Source organism: Hylobates moloch, unplaced genomic scaffold (assembly GCF_009828535.3).
Source record: "Hylobates moloch isolate HMO894 unplaced genomic scaffold, HMol_V3 SCAFFOLD_3, whole genome shotgun sequence".
NCBI classification, from domain to species: Eukaryota; Metazoa; Chordata; class Mammalia; order Primates; family Hylobatidae; genus Hylobates; species Hylobates moloch.
This window is the reverse complement of record NW_026652278.1, coordinates 71,414,789-71,439,410: the sequence shown is the minus strand read 5'-3', so window position 1 is coordinate 71,439,410 and position 24,622 is coordinate 71,414,789. Positions and strand designations below refer to the sequence as shown.

General features: G+C 41.2%; 1 protein-coding gene and 1 long non-coding RNA gene across 30 annotated transcripts in view; one reads left to right on the top strand and one right to left on the bottom strand.

Annotated features, from left to right (window-relative positions):
* Window positions 1-1,566, bottom strand: part of LOC116460178 (uncharacterized) — a 96,736-nt gene extending 95,170 nt beyond the window's left edge. Inside the window, exon 1 of the long non-coding RNA XR_004245736.2 lies at window positions 1,328-1,566. This is a non-coding gene — a long non-coding RNA (uncharacterized LOC116460178). The remainder of the gene's footprint in view (window positions 1-1,327) is intronic.
* The window catches only part of KCNMA1 (potassium calcium-activated channel subfamily M alpha 1), a 775,685-nt gene extending 755,332 nt beyond the window's left edge, over window positions 1-20,353 (top strand). For 7 of the 29 annotated variants that reach the window (XM_032140961.2, XM_032140930.2, XM_032141029.2 and 4 more), the window contains 3 exons: window positions 33-151; window positions 2,095-2,319; window positions 11,741-11,893. In XM_032140961.2, coding sequence (XP_031996852.1) covers window positions 33-151; window positions 2,095-2,319; window positions 11,741-11,762 — 366 coding nt within the window. In that variant the 3' untranslated portion in view covers window positions 11,763-11,893. Of the gene's footprint in view, window positions 1-32; window positions 152-2,094; window positions 4,626-8,913; window positions 8,963-11,737; window positions 19,724-20,033 lie in introns of those variants that run through there. The other 22 variants (XM_058436411.1, XM_032140870.2, XM_032140851.2 and 19 more) reach the window with 6 other exon arrangements.
* The last annotated feature ends 4,269 nt before the right edge of the window (window positions 20,354-24,622 follow it).

The following is a 24,622-nucleotide window of genomic DNA, read 5'->3' as shown; positions in this document are numbered from 1 at the left end:
ATGTTTCTCTCTGTTCTTTTGCTGTCTCCCAGGATGGTGGTTGTTATGGTGATCTGTTCTGCAAAGCTCTGAAAACATATAATATGCTTTGTTTTGGAATTTACCGGCTGAGAGATGCTCACCTCAGCACCCCCAGTCAGTGCACAAAGAGGTGAGTATTGGTTTCAACTCTGCCCTCCCACCTAATCACAGAAATATTAACATCCTCTCCTGTCCCCTACTGTAAAGGCAAAGGTCTGTATACATCTCCTCAACATGCAAATTACTCTGCCCATATTAAATCCAACACTGAGTTTGGAGGTGATGGGAAGCATTTTTCTATAATTACTAATAGTAGATGTAAAGACATTTTGGTAAGAATTCAAGTTTTGTATTAATAGAATAATTCCATCACCCAATTACAAAAGTCTGAATACACAAACATCTCTCCCATACTCCAGCTACTAGGATAACATCTGTTGGTACCTAATATAGAGATATTTCACATTGCTAGTGTTTAAGATAAGTTTTTTTGTTTTTTTGTTTTTTTTTTTTTGTTTGTTTGTTTTTTGAGATGGAGTGTTGCTCTGTTGCCCAGGCTGGAGTGCAGTGGCGCAATCTTGGCTCACTGCAACCTCTGCCTCCTGGGTTCCAGCGATTCTCTTGCCTTAGCCTCCTGAGTAGCTGGGATTACAGGCACACACCACCACACCCAGCTTATTTTTGTGTTTTTAGTAGAGACAAAGCTTGTTGGCCAGGCCGGTCTCAAACTCCTGACCTCAAGTGATCCACCCACCTTGGCCTCCCAAAGTGCTGGGCTTACAGGTGTGAGTCACTGCACCCGGCCCTAAGATAAGTGGTTCTTCTGCCATATCTCAGAATCCCATATTTTTACTTCATATATTTTAAATTGACTCGCTTTTTAACTTTTATATATTTATTTTTGAGACAATTGTATATTATCACCTCAAGCAGAAAAATAACAGTTTAGATGTGCTAATTATATTTTTCTCATATGCATTAAAATAAATTCATAGCAGGCAAAAATTAAAAGTACATCCTAGAATTACCAAGATCAGTGAGTTCGCATAATATACCCCAGGCAACAGTGCTGCAGAGACAAGCGTTTCTCATCCCTGCTTGCATAGCAGAATCACCTGGGGAGCTTTTAAAAAATATTCTGATTACTCTAATTTAACTGGTCTGGAAGGAAGAAAACATCATATATATATTTTAAAATATGTAAAAATTTTATATATAATAACCAGGGATTATAGTGTATAGCCAGAATTGAGAACAATTGCTATAGACCAGTGGGTTCTCAAAATTTAGCCATCATGAGACTCACCTGCAGACCTTCTTCAACCACAGATTGCTGGACCCCATCCTCAGCACTTCCAATTCAGTAAGTCTGGGTGGGGTTGCTTAAGGACTTGTATTTCCTAGTTCCTAGGTGATGCCAACCTGTGTGGCCTGAGGACCACACTTTGTGATCCACTGCTCTAAATGAAACAGGGTGACTTTCTTAGTCACATCTGCTGTTGACCAAAGAAAGCTCCAACTAATTGTGAAGAACAACAAAGTAGTGCTGATAAGTAGGCGGGGTTCTTAGATTCTACCACGTGGTGAATTCCAAATTCCAAATTCTCCCACCAAACTAGATTTTAAAAGGTAAAGAGGGAGAATAGTCTAAAGAGACACTCTGTCATGGTAAACAAAGATATTGTGATGTATATCTGGGATTGTCCAAAAATTATGAAATGAAAGTTGCATCACACTTCATGAAACCTCTTGTGGTTGGGCTACTTGGAAGTGACTTTGACCTTGTATAGAAAGGTACATGTAGACCACGAGAAGCGAAGTTTGGTTCTTCCATTACTGGCTCTAATTCCACATCTCTGCCTGGCCTCCTGGCTGGCCTCCTTTATTGAGTTAAACAGAGGAAGTTTCCATTTAACAAGGAAAAGAATGTTTAAGGCCTCAGACCAGCTAGAAGTGCATCTTCCAGATCCTCTGAAAGTCTTGAGTAACCGGGCTATTGCTGTTGGTTCAGGGAGGGTTGAATTCTCTACTCAGTTACTCTCAGGAGGTGACATCTCTGCTTTCCCTGTCCAGGTATGTCATCACCAACCCCCCCTATGAGTTTGAGCTCGTGCCGACGGACCTGATCTTCTGCTTAATGCAGTTTGACCACAACGCCGGCCAGTCCCGGGCCAGCCTGTCCCATTCCTCCCACTCGTCGCAGTCCTCCAGCAAGAAGAGCTCCTCTGTTCACTCCATCCCGTCCACGGCAAACCGACAGAACCGGCCCAAGTCCAGGGAGTCCCGGGACAAACAGAAGTACGTGCAGGAAGAGCGGCTTTGATATGTGTATCCACCGCCACTGTGTGAAACTGTATCTGCCACTCATTTCCCCAGTTGGTGTTTCCAACAAAGTAACTTTCCCTGTTTTCCCCTGTAGTCCCCCCCTTTTTTTTACACATATTTGCATATGTATGATAGTGTGCATGTGGTTGTCATTTTTATTTCACCACCATAAAACCCTTGAGCACAACAGCAAATAAGCAGACGGACCAAAAGTTATTTATGATTCTAGGGGAAAAATAACCCAAAGGCATGCTCCAGACATAAATAGCTCACTGCAGGAACGAGTTCACAGATTAAAAGGGAGCACTTGTGATCAATGTCAGTTAGGCAGAGCAAGTTTATTTAATGTAAAAGAAAAGTTGATTCTGATTTATCAGGATTATCAGGGTGCTTTGGGTTTTGATTTTGTTGTTGTTGTTGTTGTTGTTTTCCTTTCTTTCTTTTTTTATACACACAATAAGTTAGCACATGTTTATTTGAAACAAGCAACCAAACAGCAATGAAAACATATCGATTGTTTCCAGTCTCTGGGCTGAAGTATTGCGAAGCATTTGAAAAGCTTTCACGATTTGTGTAGATGATTATGAAGGACCTGCTTGTTGCAAGAGAACATCAGAGATTTTTTTTAGTTACTCACCAAGGCCTTTTGTCCCAGAGCCAGTTCCCTCTGGGAGTTCTTATGAACATTTCTCACCTTAATATGGAGGAGAGAATAGTATTCCAATCATGGTTGTATCAAATTCTAGTCATTTAGTTTAAGTGAAAAGAGGTTTGATTGCATATTAAATTGTTATTTTGTCTCCTTATGTTGCCATATGAATAGCTATCTTTTTTCTTTCACTTTTGACATTTGGGATGAAAAGCCATATGTATCATAAATATCAAATGTAAGTCATTAAAAACTGCCTTCCTGGGACTTTTACATCTTTTAAAAGGTGAATTACTTACCTTATGTACAGAATAAATAATGCTCAGGAAAGAGCAAGTATTTTTCCATGCATTCTCAGGGGATCTTTTTACTCCCCTTTGTTTGATTAGTTAGGGCCCCAATGCCAGGTAGGAGGAAAGGCTGGGGCAATGGTAGAGTGAGAGGAAGACAAACCCAGCTGCAGATCATGTTTTTCTAGGAGCCGACATGCTAAATAAATTAGAATGTAGGAGGATCAGCCACAGTTGACTCAACAAAGACAAAAGCCAGCCACCACCTTCAACTATTGGCGCAGCTGCACAGTGCTGGCTGTTCCAGTGCAGAAAGCTGGTGGGAAAGAATTCTTCATCATCACTTTCTTTAACGTAGCCAATTTAGGCAGGGTAATGACGGCAATAGAGAGCTGCTCCTTGTCATTATGAGACGTGGGATAAGAAGAGTGCAACAGTGAGCCAAACACGTTTTGGTGTAGTTATTTTTTTCTTTTATTTTCTTTCTTTTTTTAACACTTAGTAAGCATGAGAGGAGAGGTAGAAAAATACCCTTTTTTCAACATATAGTTGTCAGATGCTTTGTGCATCCAAATCATGCTTTAGGCAGTGCTGTAGTTCTTAAAAATTGGCCAATTCACCATAACCAATTTCTCTTATGGATGGACTAGGCTGCTATATACATATTTGAAAAGTTTACTTCAAAGAATTCCATCGAATAGAATAGGGGTAAAAGGGAGGAGGAAAACATGTCACAGCTGTACCATCTCTAAAAAGGTGTTTTTATGGTGAATGTTTTGGATTTAGATTTTGGATCCCCTGTCCCCTCAAGCATGATAGTTTTGGAGATTTGCTTGCTGTGTGAATTGACAAGCACTTTTACTGACAAATAGTGAGGCTCAGTCAGAACCTCCACCCTCCCCCACACCAAAGACAGGGGCAGCGTAGTATTCAAACTAGTATTGTGGTGGAGAATAATTGTATACATGTAAATTAACAAGCCCTATGAGTGGAAGAATTTTTTCAAATTATTTTTGTCTCTTTATATATTGATTTATATTATGTATAACTATCTCTTTATATAAAACTGTATATAACTATATATATAACTATATAATTATATATATATAACTATATATATATAACTATATATATGTATCCCCTAGTATTGGATCATGAAGAGCTCTTCATGCATTCTTTGCAAAGGAGGTTATAAAGTTACACCCTCAGAACATTTATAACTATAAGAATGTGCCAGTTAAAGTGCTCAACAGGAAATATGACAGTTTAAAAGCATTGTAAAACTCACATAGCTTACTTCTCTCTCTAAAGTGCAACAAGGATGAATAGAATGGGCCAAGGTATGACAATTAATGGTTCTGCATGACCTAGCCACTGCTGGGGGTTTTCTTCTATAACGTTGTCCTTGTGAAAACTTTTGTGAAATTAAAAAAAAAAGGAGTTCAAATTTTATTCTGTTATTGGTTTGTTTATTTTTATTTATATTGTTCTGTTTGTGGTTTTATTTATTTTGTTTTGCTTTTCCCCCCCTCCCCGTTCCCTCTCCTTTTCCCTTCCTTCTTCTCTTCCTTCCTTCTTCCACTTTCTAAATTGCTCAGCGCAATGAGGCTGTGCTGCTGCTATTGCTAGATTCCTTAGAGTTTGTTTTGGTGTTCTTGGGTGTGGGGTTGGGTAATTTGGGGTAATTCTCTCCATCTGGCTTGCCTTTTAATATGCACGTGGCCTCCCTGCCCACCCTGGTACCTTGCTCCAAGTCCGAAAGCATTTTCCCATCAAGAAACCCAGCTTCCTTCACTTTCCCCATTGCCACCCCCCAATCCCAGTCCCCCCATCGGTCTGTTCACATCTCTGTGTTCATCTTGGCAAGACCTACTCAATCAAGTGATGATGCCAGTTGATAAACTTTTCTGGAAAACATTTACAGCTATTCCATTTGGCAAACCTACTTCTCTGTCAATATTTCATCCTCCTTTAAACCAGGAGGGTTATTAATGGCAAAAGCATTGGTCTTCTTTATGCTTGATCAGTATGACTCAAATTAAAAGTGTTCTGCTCTGTATATCAGCTCAATAGCCCACACCCAGTTATCTGGGAGCTGATGGTTCAGTCACTGTATTACCCAAATCTTTCCTGCCAGCTGCCTTTCAGACATTTGTTAAATCCCAACCAGAGATCGGGCAGATAGAGAGAAGTAAATCCGAAGTGCATTTTATATACAGTCTGTTAGCAACTCCAATGAGATGATATTGTGATGGGAATGGAATGGGAACAGACGATGATAAGAGATGGAATTTTGAGGTTTTCCTGGACTTTGGGCACACAGTCATGCCCCAGTGGTAGATAATTGAGAATTGACCATATTTGACTAATGATAAATTTGATGATGGAGAAGGATCATTACTACTTCAATTTTATTTGCCAAAATTACTATATTATACTTTCCTTAATAGAGTGAAGAGTCCCCTCCATTGTTTTCTATCTGACTCCAAACTTCCCCTCCCTCTTTCAGTAGAACATCTGCTTACTTAGGAAGTAGGCATACAAGCTTCTTATTATTATATCTCTTCCTGTTCACTGCCTCCCGTAAAAAAAAAAAAAAAAAAAAAAAGAAACAAGGAAGTAAGGTTAGAAAGTGAAAGAGTTCTTTGAAAATAAAGTATATACATTTAAAAAGTTAGGAACTCTGCTATCTGCACCATTCTAGAAGAGAAGAAATTTGTAAGCCATTTAGTCCAACTTGCTTTGGGCTTTGAAAGGGGTGAACAATAAGTAGGCTGGTAAACCAGAAGGCACGGTGAAGCCTTCTCAGTGTCAACACTCGGGTGATCATGGCATCATCAGTGTCCCTAAAGTCTGCTACCCAGGGTTCTTCCCAAAGCCAGTTCAAATGGATAGAGAAAGCTGGACCCTTATACATACAGTTAAACTTCTGCCACAATTGGGACAGGTTTCAAATTCTGTTCTGAATATTAAAGATTATGACCCAGAACCTTACCATCGGTGCTCAATAAATATTTGATATAAATTGACTTTACACATTTTTATACCTTTAACCATTTTCTATATTATCCTTGTCCGCTTGGTTTAATTTTTTAAAAAAATATGAGTGCCTCTACATGCCTCATGATGCTGCTGTGCTGGTGGCACTTTCTCAAGCTGGTCACACGGCTTCCGAGAAAGGGGAATAGCCCTGTAAGCTCAATGAGTAGAGAGACTGACTATGCCTCTTGGCAGCATCGTCAAGATCCCAGATGACCAGAAAAAGCTTTTGCCTGGCTCTTCTGCAGCATGGGAAAAGCCTAAAGGTGTCTGCATCCCGATAGAGACAATTAAATCAACCTGCCAGGTTCCTATAGCAACAGGCTCCTTGAAGGAGAAAGAGGAGAGTACAGAAACTCCAGGGCCTGTGGAAGTCAAGACAGGGTAAAAATCAATTTCTCAATCAGCTTCTTCAGCCCATCCCTGCTTTGTCACAATATGATAAGTAGCTGTGGGCACCTGTCACTACACTGGCTGACTGTCTCCCATGCAAGATTGCATGCCCATTGCAACCATTGGAGGTGAGAGGGATTATCCCCTGCCACCCGAAAGGGAGTAGTGAAGAATCTGTCTTCAGGGTGTTGGCTGGACCAAGGGCCACAGAGGAGGGCTGGGAGAGAAGTTTGCTCAAAGAATGGCAGCATCAGACTTTCAGTTAAAAGAGACAGAGTCATGGTAGCCAATTGCAAAGAAGTGAGAAGGTTTTTCATAAACGGTAATTGCTTTTGTTCTGGTACAAATAATTTGTATCTCTATGAAATAAGCATACTTTGCTCACAGAGAGGAGAGGAGGTAGTATGAGAGGGTGGGGACGGTGGAGGCATCAGGGTTTGCTGGGCAGAGGAAGTGTGCCAGGCTGCCTATCACAAATACGGGACAGGAAACCACACAGCATTACTCGTGAAGGTCGAAGCTCCTTGTTAGCCCTTACCGTTCTCCACAGTTATCTCTCTCCAAACATAATCTTTTCTTTTTGAGCCTTTTCTCTCTCAACCTCAGCTTGTGGTGTAGTGAGAAGAGGGCCAATTATTCCAAATGCTTTTGTTGTATCATTGTCTCCCCTTTTCTGCGATCTTCTCTAGGGAGTACTGTGAAAAGGGTAAATCCCATGGCACTGACAACCCGCAGAGCCAACAGAGAAGCTCAATTCTCACAGTGCAGCCTGTTTCTTCCTCTGCTGGTGGCAGCTCGGTCAGTCCAGCTCCGGGGCCCTTCCCTGCAAGAGCCCATTCCTCCAGGGTGACCTGCAGCCCTGTGGCTGGAGGTTTTGACCCTTATTTTAAGCCCTGTGAGCTCAGTGATGAAACTAGAAATGCAAGAAACAGATGGCTCTCAGATGGGATAGGATGCCTGGTGAGTCAAAGCCAGTATTTCAGAGGCACAGAGGCACCCTGGGAGGGGAGAAACCCTAAGCTCCCCAGAAATAACACCAGGTTACCTCTTCCTCTCATTTACCTTCCAAATGAAGATGACCAACCAAATCCCCCTCTGTCACCTCTGCTGCCACAATCCATGTTCTTCAGGATACACCCCAATATACCCACCCCTGTTCTCTACCCCCAGCATCTCTGCTGAAGGGCATCATTTGTCATCACATTCAAGAGGTACGACCCATGCTTACATCATCCTTTAGTACTGATAGTACTCAGGCTAGTACTAAACTTACTCTAAAAGCTAACGCTTCAGCAACTGCCTTGGCCCAGGCACTCTCATGAGCACTCTTTAGTTACCTATACAAACTCAATCCTCACAACAGCTTCAGATGGAGATGCTGTGTCTCCATGTGAAAGACACAGAATCTGAGAGACACTAGAGTCTGTGAAGTTAGCCACTGTGATAAAATGCCCGCTGATATTATTCATAATACTCATAACCTTAACAACTCACATTTACTCACCATGTATCTAGAACTGTGTAAGTGCTTCAGGGGTACTAGCTCCATTTATCTAAACAACACTATTAGGACGTTTGTATCATCAGCCCTATTTTACAGAAAAGGAATGAAGCTAAGATAAATTTGCTAATAACTTGTTCAGAGCCACGCAGCTAGTATGTGAGCCAGATCTGCTTAACTTTCACCTCCTGCCCTGCGCTGTCTCCTTAGCCCGCATCTCCTTGCTTCTTCACAGTGGACAGCTCATAGCATGGCTGGTCTTGATAGATGACGTCTCCCAATGGCAGTGGCAATTGCTCTACCAGCATCTCTCTGCAGTTGTTTTCCAGATTTTTATCTTGTCCCACTAGCCCCCTCCCAGCCACAGACTGAAATGACTCTTCTTTCCTAACTCCACGAACTCCTGGCATGTCACACATTGTACTCAGAACACTGACAGCAGGCATCTCATCCTTAAGAAGCTTATTAAGAAATGAGGCTATTTTTCTCTGGCAGTGAGGAAGCCCTCCCCACCCCCGCTCAATTGCCCTTCTCATCTTAGAGATGAAAATAAAGCCCCTGGAAATCTTTCCGGTGTGTGAGATGAAACAGGGAGTGGAGATAAAGTCAGGGATTTGGATTTATCCTTGACCATGGCAGCATTCATTAGAGCTGCTTCCCTGAGTCCTCTTCCTCATGGTCAAATTTGTAGCGACCCATTGGCATTGTTTCTTCTTCAGAAGGCAAGATTCAATACATCAAATTGTCATTGTCCTACTTGAAGCACTCTCCATGGATGCTGAATGGCTGGCGATCATTGAAATGTGTGTTCCTCGGAAGCATGTTGGGAGAATCTGTTCATAAAATACCTTTGCCACCAGACATTTTAGTAAAACGCCCAGAGCATTCATATAGTTCCATTTCCTGAACATCCTACATAACCAAGTCTCCAAAAACACGCACATTTATATCTTAGGAGGCACCCAAATTAAACAGCTGTTTCTCAGGCAAAAGGAAGACCTCAACTCCTCACCACAATGTGTATTAACACAACTCACTGCTTGTGTTGAGGCAGCATGGCCAAAACATGGGCTACTCTGCTTAGAATTTTTTTAATGGCAAGAAAGGTAAAAGAAAAGAGAGAAGCTTAAATGAAGAAATAATGCTCTCTTTCTTACAGACAGCAGAAGGAAATTGATATTCTCTCTGCCGCGAAAGGTCAAAATGCCAACTTTGAATTGAACTGTAAAGACTAAATTCTGAACAATTATTCTCTGCAGCAATTGTAAAAATTTCAGCAAATTGCAGCTGTCTTAGGTCTTTCACCCAAAAGACCTACTCATTTCCATCAGCTGAGTTCACTCTTCCAACCTGGCATGTCCAACCTAGCACTAAATCCCTTTGCAAAATCAGTCTGCATAACAGCATGGCCAAAACCGAGTGCAGCTCAGGCAACCTGAGCACAAACACCAGGCTCAACCTCTCTGAAAATCATCTTTACACATAAACCCCTGGAAAAATTCGTAGTTTGAAATTGTTTCAGCGGCCTGGCAAAGCTTTTAAAACATGATAACCATCACACTTTACTCCTCTCTGAAAGGTTAGTTTAATAGTAGATCACAAAAAATTGGTTTCCACAAATGCATAATGGTTCATCTATGTCACACTTGAACTAAATGGTTTTTTAAATGGAGCTGAAATTATTTTGATGTGTACACAGTCCTGGATTTCTATACAACCTTTTTTAACCAGCCCATCAGGAACCTTGCCTCTAAAGCCTCATTAATAATTCAGATGTGCTGATGACTTTAAAAGATCTATGGAATTGAAGCTTAGGGAAAAAAAAAAAAAACTCTGCTTGACAAAAAGATAAATGAATGTAGAAAGAAGCTGTAGGAGTCTGGCAAGCTGTAGATCATCTCAGAACAGATTGTAACTTTATCATTCTGTCAGGGGGAATAATTTAAAGCACTTAATCAGTTAGCTTCACTGTGAGGATGTAGCATTATGAATTCCTATCGTCCAATCTGTTCAAATCAAAGTGAACTTAATTATAATAGGTGAGTGAGCCAGAGCGGGAGGGAGGTGGGGAGAATGAGGCAAGAGGCAGCAAGTTTCCTGTGGGGTAAACTGAGCTGCCGCATAAAAGTGGGGCGAGGCTTTGACTCAGGCACATCCCAGCTCCAGTGACAGCCCTCCTTGACATTGACAGCTCAGGGCACTTGAAAGAGCAGAAGTAGGAACTGAAGAGAAACAAGCAGAGTGGTCATGAACTGATTATAGATACTTAATTTATAAATCAGTAGCCAAACATGCCCATACCCCCACCCCCAACACCCCCTATCAAACCAGGTGAGCAGTTTTCACTAATGTGTCCATTCAGGACCACTGACAAAACAGTTACAAATTGTTCTGGTAAGCAGAAAAAGCAGCTAGAGAGGCCATTGTCTCTATAGCAGTGGACGTGCTTGATAGCTTTTACCCCTTTTCTTTTTCTTTTCTTTCCCTAAGCCACTAAAGTGAGGTGTATGATTCCCAAGTTAGAATGTCCTATTTGCCCAGTCCTTTCCTATCTATACACATGGCCAATTTCCCAGAAAATTTCAATCCTAGAAAGAGGCGGGAATGAGGGTTGAGTCTTGTAAAATAGCTTTGCACTGCTAAGAGGATGCTAGACCATTTTCATTCTCACCCCAGCCCCCAAACGCCCTGACTCAGCATTCTCTCTCAGCCATTTCTGTATTTAGGGTGGAAATGAAATGCCAAGACTTCATTGAGCTCCCTTGTCGACAGCTTGGGTTATTATAGTCAGTTAAGATATTGCCACTTGGAACTCTATTCATAACTTTATACCAACACAGAGTTTTCTTTCTTGAAATAAAAGCCACCTCAAAATCCTCTTTAAAACATTGGTCGCTATTCTGATTTTCATAGATTTTTGGCCAGCAAAATCTATGGGCTTAGTTTAGACCCCCCCAAAGTGGCTACAAATGAAACAGGAGAGTGGTATAGTTGAGACATGGCTTTAAGTGTGTGTGTTATAAGCAAAGCCAAGAAAAGGCTGGGAGGTGGTGATTCTGTATAAGATTCTAGATCACTCGCTCTGCAGCAAGGGTGGTGGTGCCCTTCCGTTCCACTCAAATCAATGGATGCACACATCTCTCCGCAGGCACAATGTCTGCACCCAATGGCTGATATATGCAACATCCCCTCCCCACCAAACCTTTTCTGGCCATGAAATTAACTCCAAGGAACATCGCCAGAGTCCATTCTCCAATCCCTCCTTAGCCTCTGAGGTCCGCTCATGGTGCCTCTGAGTCCCAGTGGCACATTTTGTTCATCACTTGCTATAGGAAGCAGAGGTATATTTCAGGTTCTGGGGTCCTCCCTACACTGCACTGTCTCTCTTAGCAATTACTCACTGTCGGCTTCTATCGATTACCTTTTTGCGTTTTTCAATGAGCTTTCCAAAGGCTTTACCCTAGGACTAATTAAACTTCTCATTTCTCCTTCTTGTTCTCTATCCATTTTGCCCTTTAGCAGAAAAGAAATGGTTTACAGATGAACCGGATAATGCCTATCCCAGAAACATTCAAATCAAGCCCATGAGTACCCACATGGCTAACCAGATCAACCAATATAAATCCACAAGCAGCTTGATTCCACCAATCAGAGAAGTTGAAGATGAATGTTGACTCCCAGGAGACCAGAACTATTTTTTTAAAGCCTGACAAACTTCATAAATGGTGATGTGACTTTTCTTCTTACATGCTGAATCACTGGTGGAAACGTTAGGATAAGCAAGAATTGCCAGAAAATAAAGTAGACAGATCTTTCTCTTTGTCTGCCTTGAATATTGCTTCCATGTATTTTGGAAAAGAAAATGATTTCATTTATAAATGAACATACTAAAATAGTCATGTATAGCCTCTAGCATTTTAAATTATTTTTATTTATTAGAAAGAAAATATATTTTTTCTTTTCATTGTCAAATATCTTCCCTATATCTAAACGATGCAAAATCTAAATGAATAAGTAAGTGGTCAGACTCCTTAATGCGTTTTTCTCTTCTTTCTCTCTTTTTCCTTGAGGAGAATGATGGTCACCACCACAATTAATTGTAATTAAGGGAAATGAATTATTAAAACAATTTTAAAATGGCCAATGATGTATACATGTATTTTAGTAAATCCAAAAAAGAAGACTAAGGGGACAGGTGAATACCTGCTCCTCGCCTGGATGGGTGTGTATTTTGATCTGCATTGACACCAGCTCTTAATAAATGGAAACTTATTTATTTTCACAGTTGAAAGTCATATTTTTGTAGTTTTAGTTTTCATTCTGTAGTTCTCACCCCTTTGTTCATATTCTTAAAGGGAAGACCTTCTTGCTGCTTTTCTACAATTGGCAGATCAGGTTTGTCTGGCCAACTAAGGACACCAGGAGGGTTGTGGGCACGCCTGGGATGTGGAAGCTGAGGACCAGATGCACAGAAGGCATTGCTCTGTTTGCTGTTCTGGTGGTGGGGACTCCTACGTGCTGTTATGCTTCTCATTTTATATTTCCAAACCACCTGAGCGAGTAATGTCAACTTCGGGAGGGTCTGGTGGACTTTCTCCCCGCTCCCCAAGTCTCAGAGCTTTTAGCCTGGAAGTTTGTAAAACTGATCAGTAGTTTTACTTTACCATAGGATATGAGAGGGCATTCATTCTTCTCACTGAGTTTTTGTTTAAAAACCAGGAGATTTCTACAATCATGGAGGCAGATTTTAATTTGCATGCTCTCCTTTAGTTGCTGGGGCCAAACACATGAACTTGTTACAACAATTTAAAAAATAATAATAACAAAAGGAAAGCAATGAATGCACTTCATATAGACTGTTAGAAAAGGCCTTTGAAAATTACCAGCAGTGAAATCAAATATATCAGCCACTTTAAACTGCGGTCAAAAGATTTTTCTAGCCATCAGATGCAATTACGATGTCTCAGAGCTCTGCTGTCGCTTGCATGCTCGGTGTACAGTCTCCCGGCAACTGTTTTGTTCCAATCAACTTAGCAAGTCTTTCAACTTTAAAATTATCAATCTTTGATATGATCATCAAGGTCTCTGGAGAAGCATGGATGTAATAGTGATTTCTGTTTTCTCAAAAAATGTAAACTGTGGACACTTAATGGAACCAAGCTAACCAAAGTATCTCCCCGAAGTTTCATGATATCTAGTCCATTAACTCTTTGGGCCATGATCTGCGGTACCTAGTTATGGTAGTGCAAATCAGATCAGAGGAAAGCAATGAGATCATCATGAAGACATATGTCCACTAAGTACTCCAATTACCAATGTAGGCAAAATGAGCTTCCACCTCTGTCCACTCCCTGCAGAGCCAATATAGTCGTGCTTCCACCTCGTAGGCATTGTCCTGCAGTGACTTGTCGGACTGTGGTTACTCTGTCGTCACATTTTGTAGAATTAGTTCTATAAAAGTATTGTGAATAAAATGTATGTCCAATTGGATTGTTTAAAAACTACTTATAATTAATCACTAGCCTACTCAGCAGACTAAAATGATGTCAACAGTCTATATTCAGGCTTATAAACATTTCTTGGTTTCCAACAGAAGTCAAATGTGTTTGTGGGGAGAACGTTTTGCTAGGATTTTGACAACTTTCCTGAAAGCTAGGCCTTCTTTTACATAATGATTTTGCATTGGGGTCACCTTAGTATATTTATGTCAATCCACGCTCTTCTTTCCTTCGTGAACCATAGTGGGCTCTTCACTCCTGCTCATAATAACCACCTCCAAATTTGTTAGAGTGATTTGGTCTCCTCTGGCAGGCTGTGGTGGCCACATAAAGGATCTTCCATTAGAGGGACACAGGACACAAAGCTCCATTCCCACTACCCTCTTTTCCCTGTGTCACCCCTACCAAGGCAATCTGGAAGCAGAAATGCAAACTCCAGCCCCACAAAACATCCACTGATGCATTTGTGGCTAGAGATTTTAATCTAAACTTTTTTAAAAAAAATCATAATAGTTAGGATAGTTTCCTATAGCAAAGGGCTCCTTGATTCATAAGCACCCCCCTAAAAAAAAAACCCAAATTGGTAGAAATTCATTTTCTTTTAAGTAAAGCAATAAGTTCATACTGTGTTGCCTTTGTAATAATGAATTGTTCTGGACTAGAAAACAAAATGAGGCATTTTGTTAAGGAGGTAAGAAAATGACTGGTTGTTGGGCCCTTTGGCAAAAGCTGGTGCCTGGTAAGTAGAAGCGAAATGGAAACAGAAATAACATTTGTGAAATCACTGGAGGGCTCAAGCAAATGCCAGAGCTTCTCCCTGGCTTGTTCCTACTCATTGAGCTCTTTGGCCCCGAGACCCATCCACCTCCACTGTGACAGTCTGTCTTTCTGCCTACATCCACCGGAGACCAAGAAGGGTCTTTGGTGCAGTCCACATTATGAGGCTCTGATTTCCCATCCCAGTTTAGGGCTCCAGAAAAGCCATTCTCTCAAACTAATGATTCTTGGGTGCTGTGGGTCACCAACAGGCTGTTTACAAAGCAGAAAATATCATCACCATCATAACCTTTCTCCTTGAGAAAACTTTCATTTTTGTCTGAGCAATTTTATATTTTAGAATATCATCTTGAACCATTATAAAACACCTTAAATAAAAGTGATTGTGACTAAGGCACATTGGAGAACATTCCAAAACTCTTTCCTCCCAAGGGTTCTGGCACCTTATGAAGTACTTTGTAAAAAAATTGATTGAAGATTTTAAATAAACAGGAAATTAGAAGTTTTTGTTAGGGTTAGATAAAGGAAAAGTGAAAAAGCATAAGAAATTTGGGACATTTTCATGTTGAAAGGAGAAAAAGCACAAGTTCCCTAGTTACCATTTAATACGAGGGTGCAAGAGCCATATTTACAAACAACTAGCTATGATCTTTAAAAATGTTTTTAAAACTCTCTGAGTCTCAGTGACTTCATTTGTAAATGAGAGTGATTCATCTAGATGACTCTAAGGTCCCTTTCAGGTCCCAGGGGACATGATCTAAGTTAGGAGTGGGAACATGGGAGTGGCTGCTTCTCCTTGGCTAAGCCCATGCAGACTATTGTGTCCAGGACTGGAATAAAGGTCCTATTTGCTGCATCACCCGGGCAACACTCCCAGCCTTACTCAGGAGTAGTGAACATTTTCTGCTCTGGACATAGAATAGGTAGGTTCATTCCTGTGCTTTTCACTTTAGATTCTCTTTTAGGTTCAAGACGCAGATTTATCAATTTGGACACACCTGAATCACGTTGGTCAAATTTTGCTGCCTGTTTCTAGGGTTCTCTTCTCAATTTCATCCCTGCCTTCCCTTTGTTGTTGTTGTTTTTTATGGTTCAAGGCCCAGCTTCAGTTAGTCCCTTCATCTCTATGCCATGTCTCCAATTCCTAGTATGTAACTAGAGGTTCAAGAGACCCCAGATTCCTGCCATTTTCCCCATTTATGTTTCCCCATGTGAATCTTCAGGAAGTAACCAGTTTTCCTTCTCACTTCATTTCCTGTCTTCTGTTTCTTTGGTTGTTTTCTTCCATTAATTAACTAACCTTCCCTTAGCTACTTACATTCAGAAATGTAATTTTAATCTATTGTGTTTTATTGTGAAAGAGAATCTCATTGAAGGAAGGAAGGGCGAAATTGAGGAATAAAGGTAGGAAGGGAGAGAAACAAAGACTATCCAACCAATTGACTGAGATGTGAGCCGCCTTGACCCCCAGGAGACTAAGTAGATCCGTTCAGCTGGAACACTGAGTTCCAGGGCAGAATCTGTCCATTTTCTGTTTTGTTCTTACTTGCTGCTTTTGGAATGGTGGTAAAGCCACCAATCACCATGACCCTTTAAAGGACCTTCACTAATGAGGACTTGACTCATCCTCTTTAAAAAGCAAAAGAAACAGAATTTACTTACAATCTTCTGGTAAATTACCTTTCTGCTCCTCTCCTTATTCCCAAAAGCACATTTTTTAATCCAGCAGAGATGATTTAGCATATAAATCCCAGGTCATTTGAGGAGGTGATGACGCTATTTGGATTTATTTATGAGAGAGTAGTAATTATAAATGAATCCTAGGCAGTTTTTACTAGTTTCATCATATTGGTTGTTTAAGTGGAGTCTCTTCTGATTGGTTGTTTCCAATAAAGTATCAGTTGTTAATAATTTCAAGATTTCCATAAAAATAAGGAAACTTGGAAAACATTTTTAATTTTATTTCTTAAGAGACCACAGAGCTTAATTTTCAATTTTTATGGTAAGCTTGCTTAAAACATGTATAAAAAGAAGCCCATGTGCTCAAAGGCAGAGGCACCTTTAGCCCTACAACAGTTGGAAGCTCCATGATATCACAGCCCCACATGGATAGATTGGAGAAAGAATTCTGACTTAGACCACCTGTAGCAGACCTTCTTCTTTTAGCATATTTTTTTTTTATCACAAAAAGGACCTGAGAATCCTTATCTAAAGATAAGCCAAACTTGGGGTATACATTAAGAATCTGGGAAGAAAGAAAAAAAAGAAAAAGATATAATAAGCAGTATTTTAAAATACCATGAGTTATGGGCATGCATATGGTACAAAGAGTAGTTCTTTGGGTTGAAAGAAAGAAGAGTTTGCATTGAACTGCATAAGCTGGCAAGAATGCAGAGGCATATAATGTTTGATGGGCTTTGGAGGCATTTCAATAGTAAATGGGTGACAGGACTGGAAAGATGTGGACTATGAGGGTTTTCCAGGGAGATGGGACTTAATGGGCCATGATGTATTTGTAGGAATGTGATTTCAATAGATTGACTATTTTGTCAACTGTGATAAGTTTGTGTAGGGGAACTGAGGAAAACTGAGATGGGACTTCATGGAAGGCGCTACAAAGTACAGTCTAAAGGCCTAGATAAAAGTTTGGAACTTGATTTAGAAAGTCATGAAAAGCCACTAAGAGTTTTAAGCAAAGAGTGATGGGGCAGCAATGGCTGTGCATTTTTCAGGTTGAAAGTAGTGAGATGTCAGTTCTTCCTGGAAGATATCATGCGAATGCACACAAAACTGAACATTTTCTCAGCAGCAAGGAGTGCTAAAGGGTGCACACTCCAAGTCAACAACTCATCGTATGCAGCACCTCCCTTCCTCACACATTTTGCTTTGCTTTCTGTCACAGGACCATCAGACGTAGAACGTCCTGACTCTCCTGAATTACTAGAATGTCAGCAACAAACTCACAAAGTAGATTAGAGGGTAGGAATAGATACATAAATTTTTAAAAACCTGCCAATCATACTATTTTCTAGACAGTAATATAATAAGAACATGAGGCAGGACATCCACAAATTGTAGAGAATAATTAATAGTCCAGAACTGCCAAATAGGAATTCCCATTATGAAAACACCCTTGCAGCTAATCAGGTAGCCCTTGTTTAGAAACTAGTTAGACTCATAAAATATTTGTAAAAGGAGTGTGTGGGGGAGAAATGAGCACAATATAGGTTCTGCCATCAATCAGCTTATAATACAACTAAAGAAAGAAAACATGCTCAAAGAGCCATTAGAGAAAGGGTGAGCCCTAACCACATAGTTTCACATTCAATATGGTAGGAGTTGAAACAAGGGAGAAATGCTGTGGTTTGAAGTGGTTCAGCAAGGTAGGATTACTAGAGAAAGGGGGGTTTAGGAGTTAGATAAGTAGAGGATCAGCATTCTAGGTATGAAGGCAGGATTATCTGGCATGTGGCAGCGTGAATGATGTTAATCAGTAACTGCTAATTGATATTTACTGAGCAGCCGCTGTGTCCTTACGACGGTAAGACTATTAGAGGAAGGCAGCCCACCTGCCTAACTGGGAACACAAGGCACACATATATTGTAAAGATCATGTTGCACAAAACAGGTGTTCAATAAATAATTTTTGAATAAATGTGAACACTGAATAGCAAATAAATGTTATGGATTGTAATAGTTGTAGAAGATTGGTTGGGATTGTAGGGACTGGATGTGGGGCAACGGCTGTGGGTCTAGAGTATATTCATTGTGCAGTGGACACACACCTAATCTGTCCTCAAGGACAGAACCATGTGGAGGAATAGGAAAACAAGAGAAGCAGGCAAGAAGCGGAGGCAGTGAGTACAGCAGCTAAGAAATGTTACATTGGGTTCATCCAGAGCAAGAAAAGCGGAGAGCTGTCTGTGAGGGAAGGCCACACAAGCAAGAGGAGTCGGACAGGGGAGTAAAGGAGTGGGCTACAACAGGCCCTGCAGATGTGGAAACCAGACCCACAGAGGCACTTAGAAAGTGAGGATCCTGGATGAATTATTTTAGGAAGAAAGTGTAGGTTTAGATCAGCTGGCAGATGTTTGTGGGCTACAGCCATATTTTTCAGGACTAAAAAGGAGCAAAATAAGTAGATCTTCTTGGGACAAGAGATCTAGGGTACTCCAGAACCAGGGAAATGAGAAACAAGAGGGGAATTTTAAGAAAGAGAGGGCAGATCATCTATGAGGTTGGAGATGAAAGATGTTGGAGATGGTGAGGCAGAAGTCAAAGACTCACTCAAAGGGCAGGGACTCTGCTTAGGTGTCCATATTCCCAGAGCTTGTCATGAGGTCTGGCCCAGGTGGGCAGTCACTCGGGCCACTATGTGTCACTGTGGCTGCCATGGTGGATGGAGGCTGGACAGGACGTGTGGTGATTGGCAGTCTTTCTGGAGGACTCACCAGGGAGGGGTCTCAGGTGGGCATCTCCTTTCACCTTCCTGTGCATGTCACTGCACTGTTCTTCTTCCCTCCCTGAACAGCACACACACTGCACCCTTAGTTTCAGGGGTCTGAAAACAAATGCTACAACCACCTTGCTTTGGTGGCTTTTCCGAACAGGCATTGTGAGAAGAGATGTTCTGGCCAGGTGAAAGTGGACTTTATCTTTAGGTAGGTTTTTCAGTTAAGAAAGGTTTCCTTTGCTTATCCGTTGAGGACTTCTGTGCTGCTGCTTCTCCTCCATCTTGCTAGTTAACAGAACAGAGGCGGAAAGTGACACCAATGCTCTCGGCCATGCCTGCCTTGGGAAGCACTACCGGGCCCCACTGTTTAGCATCTTAGATGGAAATGTACACAAGGCACTGACACACGCCTGCAGGAGTGACCCAGTGCTTCCCTCCCATGGGACTCAGGGTCAGTGTGGGAAGGCAGCTGGCAGGGACAGGAGCCCCGCCTGCAAGGTGGACCGAGCCTCACTTCCACTCAAAACCAGAGTCCCATCTGCCCCAGAGTGCTCGCTCTCCTCCCCTTCCTTCCACTCAATGCAGCCTGACACGTCTTTGACCAGAACTGCAACGTTTCAAACATAAACCCAGATCTGTTGGGAAATCCTAATTAAAAAACGTTCCATTCCCAGGTGGCACAATCACATCCTGCCTAAAACTTCTGGTCCACATCCCACCACCCAGATGTTGAAAAGAAACCTTTCTCTGCTTAACACCAAAACCCTGCACTTCAAGGTTTCTTTCTTCTTTTTTTTTTTTTTTTTTTTGAGACGGAGTCTCACTCTGTCGCCCAGGCTGGAGTGCAGTGGCGCAATCTCGGCTCACTGCAAGCTCCGCCTCCCGGGTTCACGCCATTCTCCTGCCTCAGCCTCTCCGAGTAGCTGGGACTACAGGCGCCCGCCACCACGCCCGGCTAATTTTTTGTATTTTTAGTAGAGACGAGGTTTCATCGTGGTCTCGATCTCCTGACCTCGTGATCCGCCCGCCTCGGCCTCCCAAAGTGCTGGGATTACAAGCGTGAGCCACCGCGCCCGGCCACTTCAAGGTTTCTTTAGGGGACAAAGAAAAAAAAGTACACACATGCAGAGTTCAGCCTACATGTTCATTGAGGAAAAAGAGCGTGGCTTATTCATCTTTCAATCTTTTGATTGTTGGCATTATGATTATGATTATGATTAATTACTCTGACCTGACAGGAATCGAAGAAGAGAATATATGCTGGTGCTCTGAAATGATCTACCCAACTCTGTCATCTGTAACAACCAGTGATAACTCTCTTGTCTTGTAAAAAGGGTTTGTACATAACTTGTACATGGTTTCATTTTGTATTTTTCGCAGATTAAAAATTTATGTATTTGTGTTCTAAAACAAGGAGTGTTTCTTGTGTCTTTGTGGCAGTCATATGCCATGGGGGTGAGAGGTGGGCTGGGGTTGGTGAGGTCCCCGAGTTCTAATCAGGCAGCTTTTGTCTCCTCCCTTCATGCTCCTCCATGAAGGCAAAGTTGTGGATTGATTGAAACCATGAGCTTCCCTTTGCAGCTTCGAGTGCAAATAGACCTCCCCACCTCCATGGTTTTCCAGGAGCCAGTCAGCGGGTGCTGCCCAAGACTGCAATAGGCATGGCAGAGAGGAAGAGCTGCTGTCATTTAACGTGGTGCCTGAAAGCCCTACGCAGCCACACTGAGGCCAGTGGGACAGGTGCTCCTGCAGAAGGCTCCAGCAAGCAGGCCACTAAAGAAATGCACAGCATTCAACAGGTCCTTGAAAAGCTAAAGCATTTCTCCCCTCAGCCACCCACTCTCAAGCTAGTTACCATTTCCTGCCATTTGCACAGACAAATGGTGTTCTTTCTCCTGCATTTAGCTTATCAAAACCCAGGACAATCTGTTAAAGGTTTGACTCATCCTGCTCCATACTCATCCCCAACAGGGCAACAGATGGAACTTTTAAAAGCAAAAAAAAAAAAAAGCCCTTAAAAATGAATGTTGCCATGTTGGACCATGCTCTAAACCTTCTTCAGAACCTTCAGAGTTTGTGTTCTTTTCAGGGGCCTGGACTCCCAAGGGCAAAGCTGGTCCAGCCTAGAGAAAGGGAAGGATCTGGAGAATAGGAAAAAGCCATCCAAGGTATATAGATGTAATGTGCAGAATGTATTGAGACTTAATGTATTCTAGAGATGGTCTCATTTGCTCATTAGCCAAATATTTACTGAATAGCTATTATGTTAACAGTCCTCTGTTGGGAGCTGGGAAAACAACAGTGAGGAATTCTAATTCCAGTTCTCCAGTCTGGGGGAGGGTTGGGATCAACAAATAAACAGGTGATAGTCATGTATTAAAAATTGATCTGTAGGGGAAAGCACAGTTTGCCATTGGGAACACATCAGAGGGGCACTTAGCTATTTGAAGAGAAGTATACCAATTGATAGATATTTTAAAAAAACAAATCCCCCTTCTACCTAAGTCAGTATAAGCCCTAACTGAAACTTATTCCCGGTGGTCAGCAAATGCAGGTTTACCTGTCAGAATGTGCCAGTTCCTGACAGTCCTTTGTACTCCAGTTTCTCAACTTGCCTTCTCCGATATTTGCTAACAAATCTGAATGTTGTTGGGGAATGTAATTGCAGAGCATATGGTCCCCATTAGTTAGGCAAACTCCACTGCCAAATTCAGCTCCAAGGAAGGAGTCTGCATAAAGGATGAAGTATTAGGAAAACATCGACAGTGACAGAGAAGGCAAATATAAGAGATGAGACAGTGAGTTACAAAAGAGCAGGCTCGGCAAACCCAGCACAATGAATGTGGAACATAATTTTCCATTTGTTGAGAAAACAATATATGTGAATTTGTACTAAAATCTCCCTGTAGCAAAAATCAAAGTAGACCATTCACCAGAATCAATGTTAACTGCTTTGCAATGTCAGGTAAGAGAGATTCTGCTTGGGAGAAAAACATGGGTGGAACAGAATAGTCTGCTAAGGAAATAAAGCATGAGTGACATCAAAATGTAAATATAGACTTAACGCTATTTTAAATGTTACTGGACCAGCCTTTGAGAGGAGAAACAGAATCTCATGCTTAATAACCTCTCACATTCAGAGAGTATAAAAACGTAGGCTAAATGTAGTCAGAGACATGAGGTCCCCCAAGACACAGGAAAGATGATTGGACAAGGTGAGAGCCTGGAGCTTCATCAGGCAGAAGGCAGATTCCCCAGACCAGTCAAACTTCTGAAAATCAAAGAGGGACCAGGGCTGAACCCGAAGCCATACTCAGCCTGGCTGCTTGGCCTCCTCTCCCAAGGAGCTGATGCTATGGGTCCTTCACCCCAAAGCCTACCACATGCTCGCTGGTTTTTAGTCTATTGTAATTAACTCAACCTATACCTAATTCGACAGCTTTTTTTTTTTTCGAAAAAGCATTTTAATTAGGTGTTTCCAAAAATAATCAACTTCATTTTTCTGGAGTCAACAATCTCTTTCCTTCACTTCTATTTCTCTGATTAACATACTGTTTAATTCAATTGCATACTACGATAACAAGTACAGATGTTTAAATAAGCTCGGACTGCTGGTCAGCTCAGCTGGTGAAATCCCAAGGACACAGGTGAAGTAAGGAGTTCTGTGCAAGGCACACAATTTCAGTATACCACGGAAAGCCGTTAACTTGTTCACAGGAGAAAGGAGACAGACACCAGCTAATCCAACTAGTGGATAACTGGTGCTTATTTAAGAGAGCTTCTAAGGGAACTGACTTTTAATATCTATATATGGGTGACTATTAAAGTGAATTTGTTCACCCATTCCATGGAGTGCCAGTAAAAAAGATGAGGTAGACTTAATTGTTACATGTTAGGGGTTGGTGAACTACGTCTTGAAGGAAAATGCAGCCTGCCACTTGCTTGTTTTCTAAATAAAGTTTTATTGAAACACAGCTATGCCCATTCATTTACATATCATCTATAGCTGAGTTTCTGATACAACAGCAGAGTTCAGTATCTGGGACAAAGGATAAGGTTCATAAAGCCTAAATATTTACCATCTTACTTTTCACAAAAAAATCGTGCTGAGTCTTGATCTATATTGCATATAGGGAGAAAATAAAAGGTATAGTAGAATCCCATCTGTGTTAAACAATTAGGTTTATTTATTCGTTTATTAAAATTGGGAAGGAAATAAGGTCAAGTCATAAGCAGCGATTACCAGAGTAGTAGGAAGCAAAGGGGAAATATTAAGAGACAGAAAGGAGTTTTGCTTTTCACTTTATACATTTCTGTTTTATTTAGGTTTATGTAGATCCAACATGCATAATTTTTACTACTGGAAAAATGTTAAAGATAATTCTTTTAGGAAAATTAATAAATAAGTTTAATTAGCTAACAAAATACATTTACAATAAATAAAAGCCTATGGTTACCCTGGGTGTAAGTGGCATTGCCAGGATGGGAACGCAGTTCTGCTGACTCCAAAGACCATTCCAGAGCTCTGCATTTCATAGCTGCCAGTTTCCAAGTGGCCTGTATAAAGCAGGAAAGTGAGACATAGTGACAGTTTATCCAGTACTCTGAGTTTGCTGCTTTACCACAGCTTTTGAGCACTGGACCTGCCAGGCTAGCAAGCAGGAGTCTCATCCCCCAACAAACTGTTCTTCCTGTAATTGCATCCCCAGCACCGATGCAGCAGCAGGAGAACTCTACCCGCCTGCAGAAGGAGGCTGCAGGCCTGAGCTACTTAACTCCAAGGCTCTGCCTACGTTCATCCTCAGGGCTCAACTCGACCTCATCGCACTGGGTCCTGACCTCATTCTATTTTGTGGAGTCCTTTTTATATCAAGGTATCTTCCCAAGAAAGGATATGCCCTCCAATAATCTTTTATCTATTAATTAAAACAAAATTAATTAAGCATAATAGATTATTCATACTATTGGCACACATTTTAAAGATACAGAATAAACAGTGAAAATAAATATCCCTCCCATTTCTGTTTTAGACATCCAGCTCCCCTCCCTAAGACAACCATGGTTAATAGTTTCTTCTTCATCCTTCCAGAAAGTCTTTGCATATACAATCATAATCCAAAAATAGCATGCTATGTACTTTATAACACTTTAAATGCACTCTATATATCTTTTTAAAACAATATAATGTGTAGATTTTTTGTCCATCCATCAATTTTCCTAAGGGCTGCATAGCATTCCATATAAAAATCTATTTAACCTTTCCCCTGTTGATGATTATTAGGTTGGGTTTATTCTTTGGCTATTTCACCCACAATTTCAATGAACACTCTGTGCATATATTTTTGTGCACAAATGTAAGCACAGCAGTACGTTAAATTCTCGGAAGCGGAATTGCCCTGTCATTAAAAAAAAATTTTAAGTGCAGTTGTAGTTGATTTGCCAAACTATCCCCAAAGATGTTTTAAATCATAATTCTACCCTCTACCCCTGCATTCTGGCTTTCCACACCATCTTCAACATGGGTTATTATATTAACCAGGATGCTTTTCACGTAAGTAATAGAATGTCCAACTAAAAATTAGTTATGGAAATGAAAAGTCCACAGGTGTGTTAGAGTTGGTTGATTCTGCAGCTCAACCTTGTTACCAAGAACCTAGGGGCTTTCCATCTTTATGT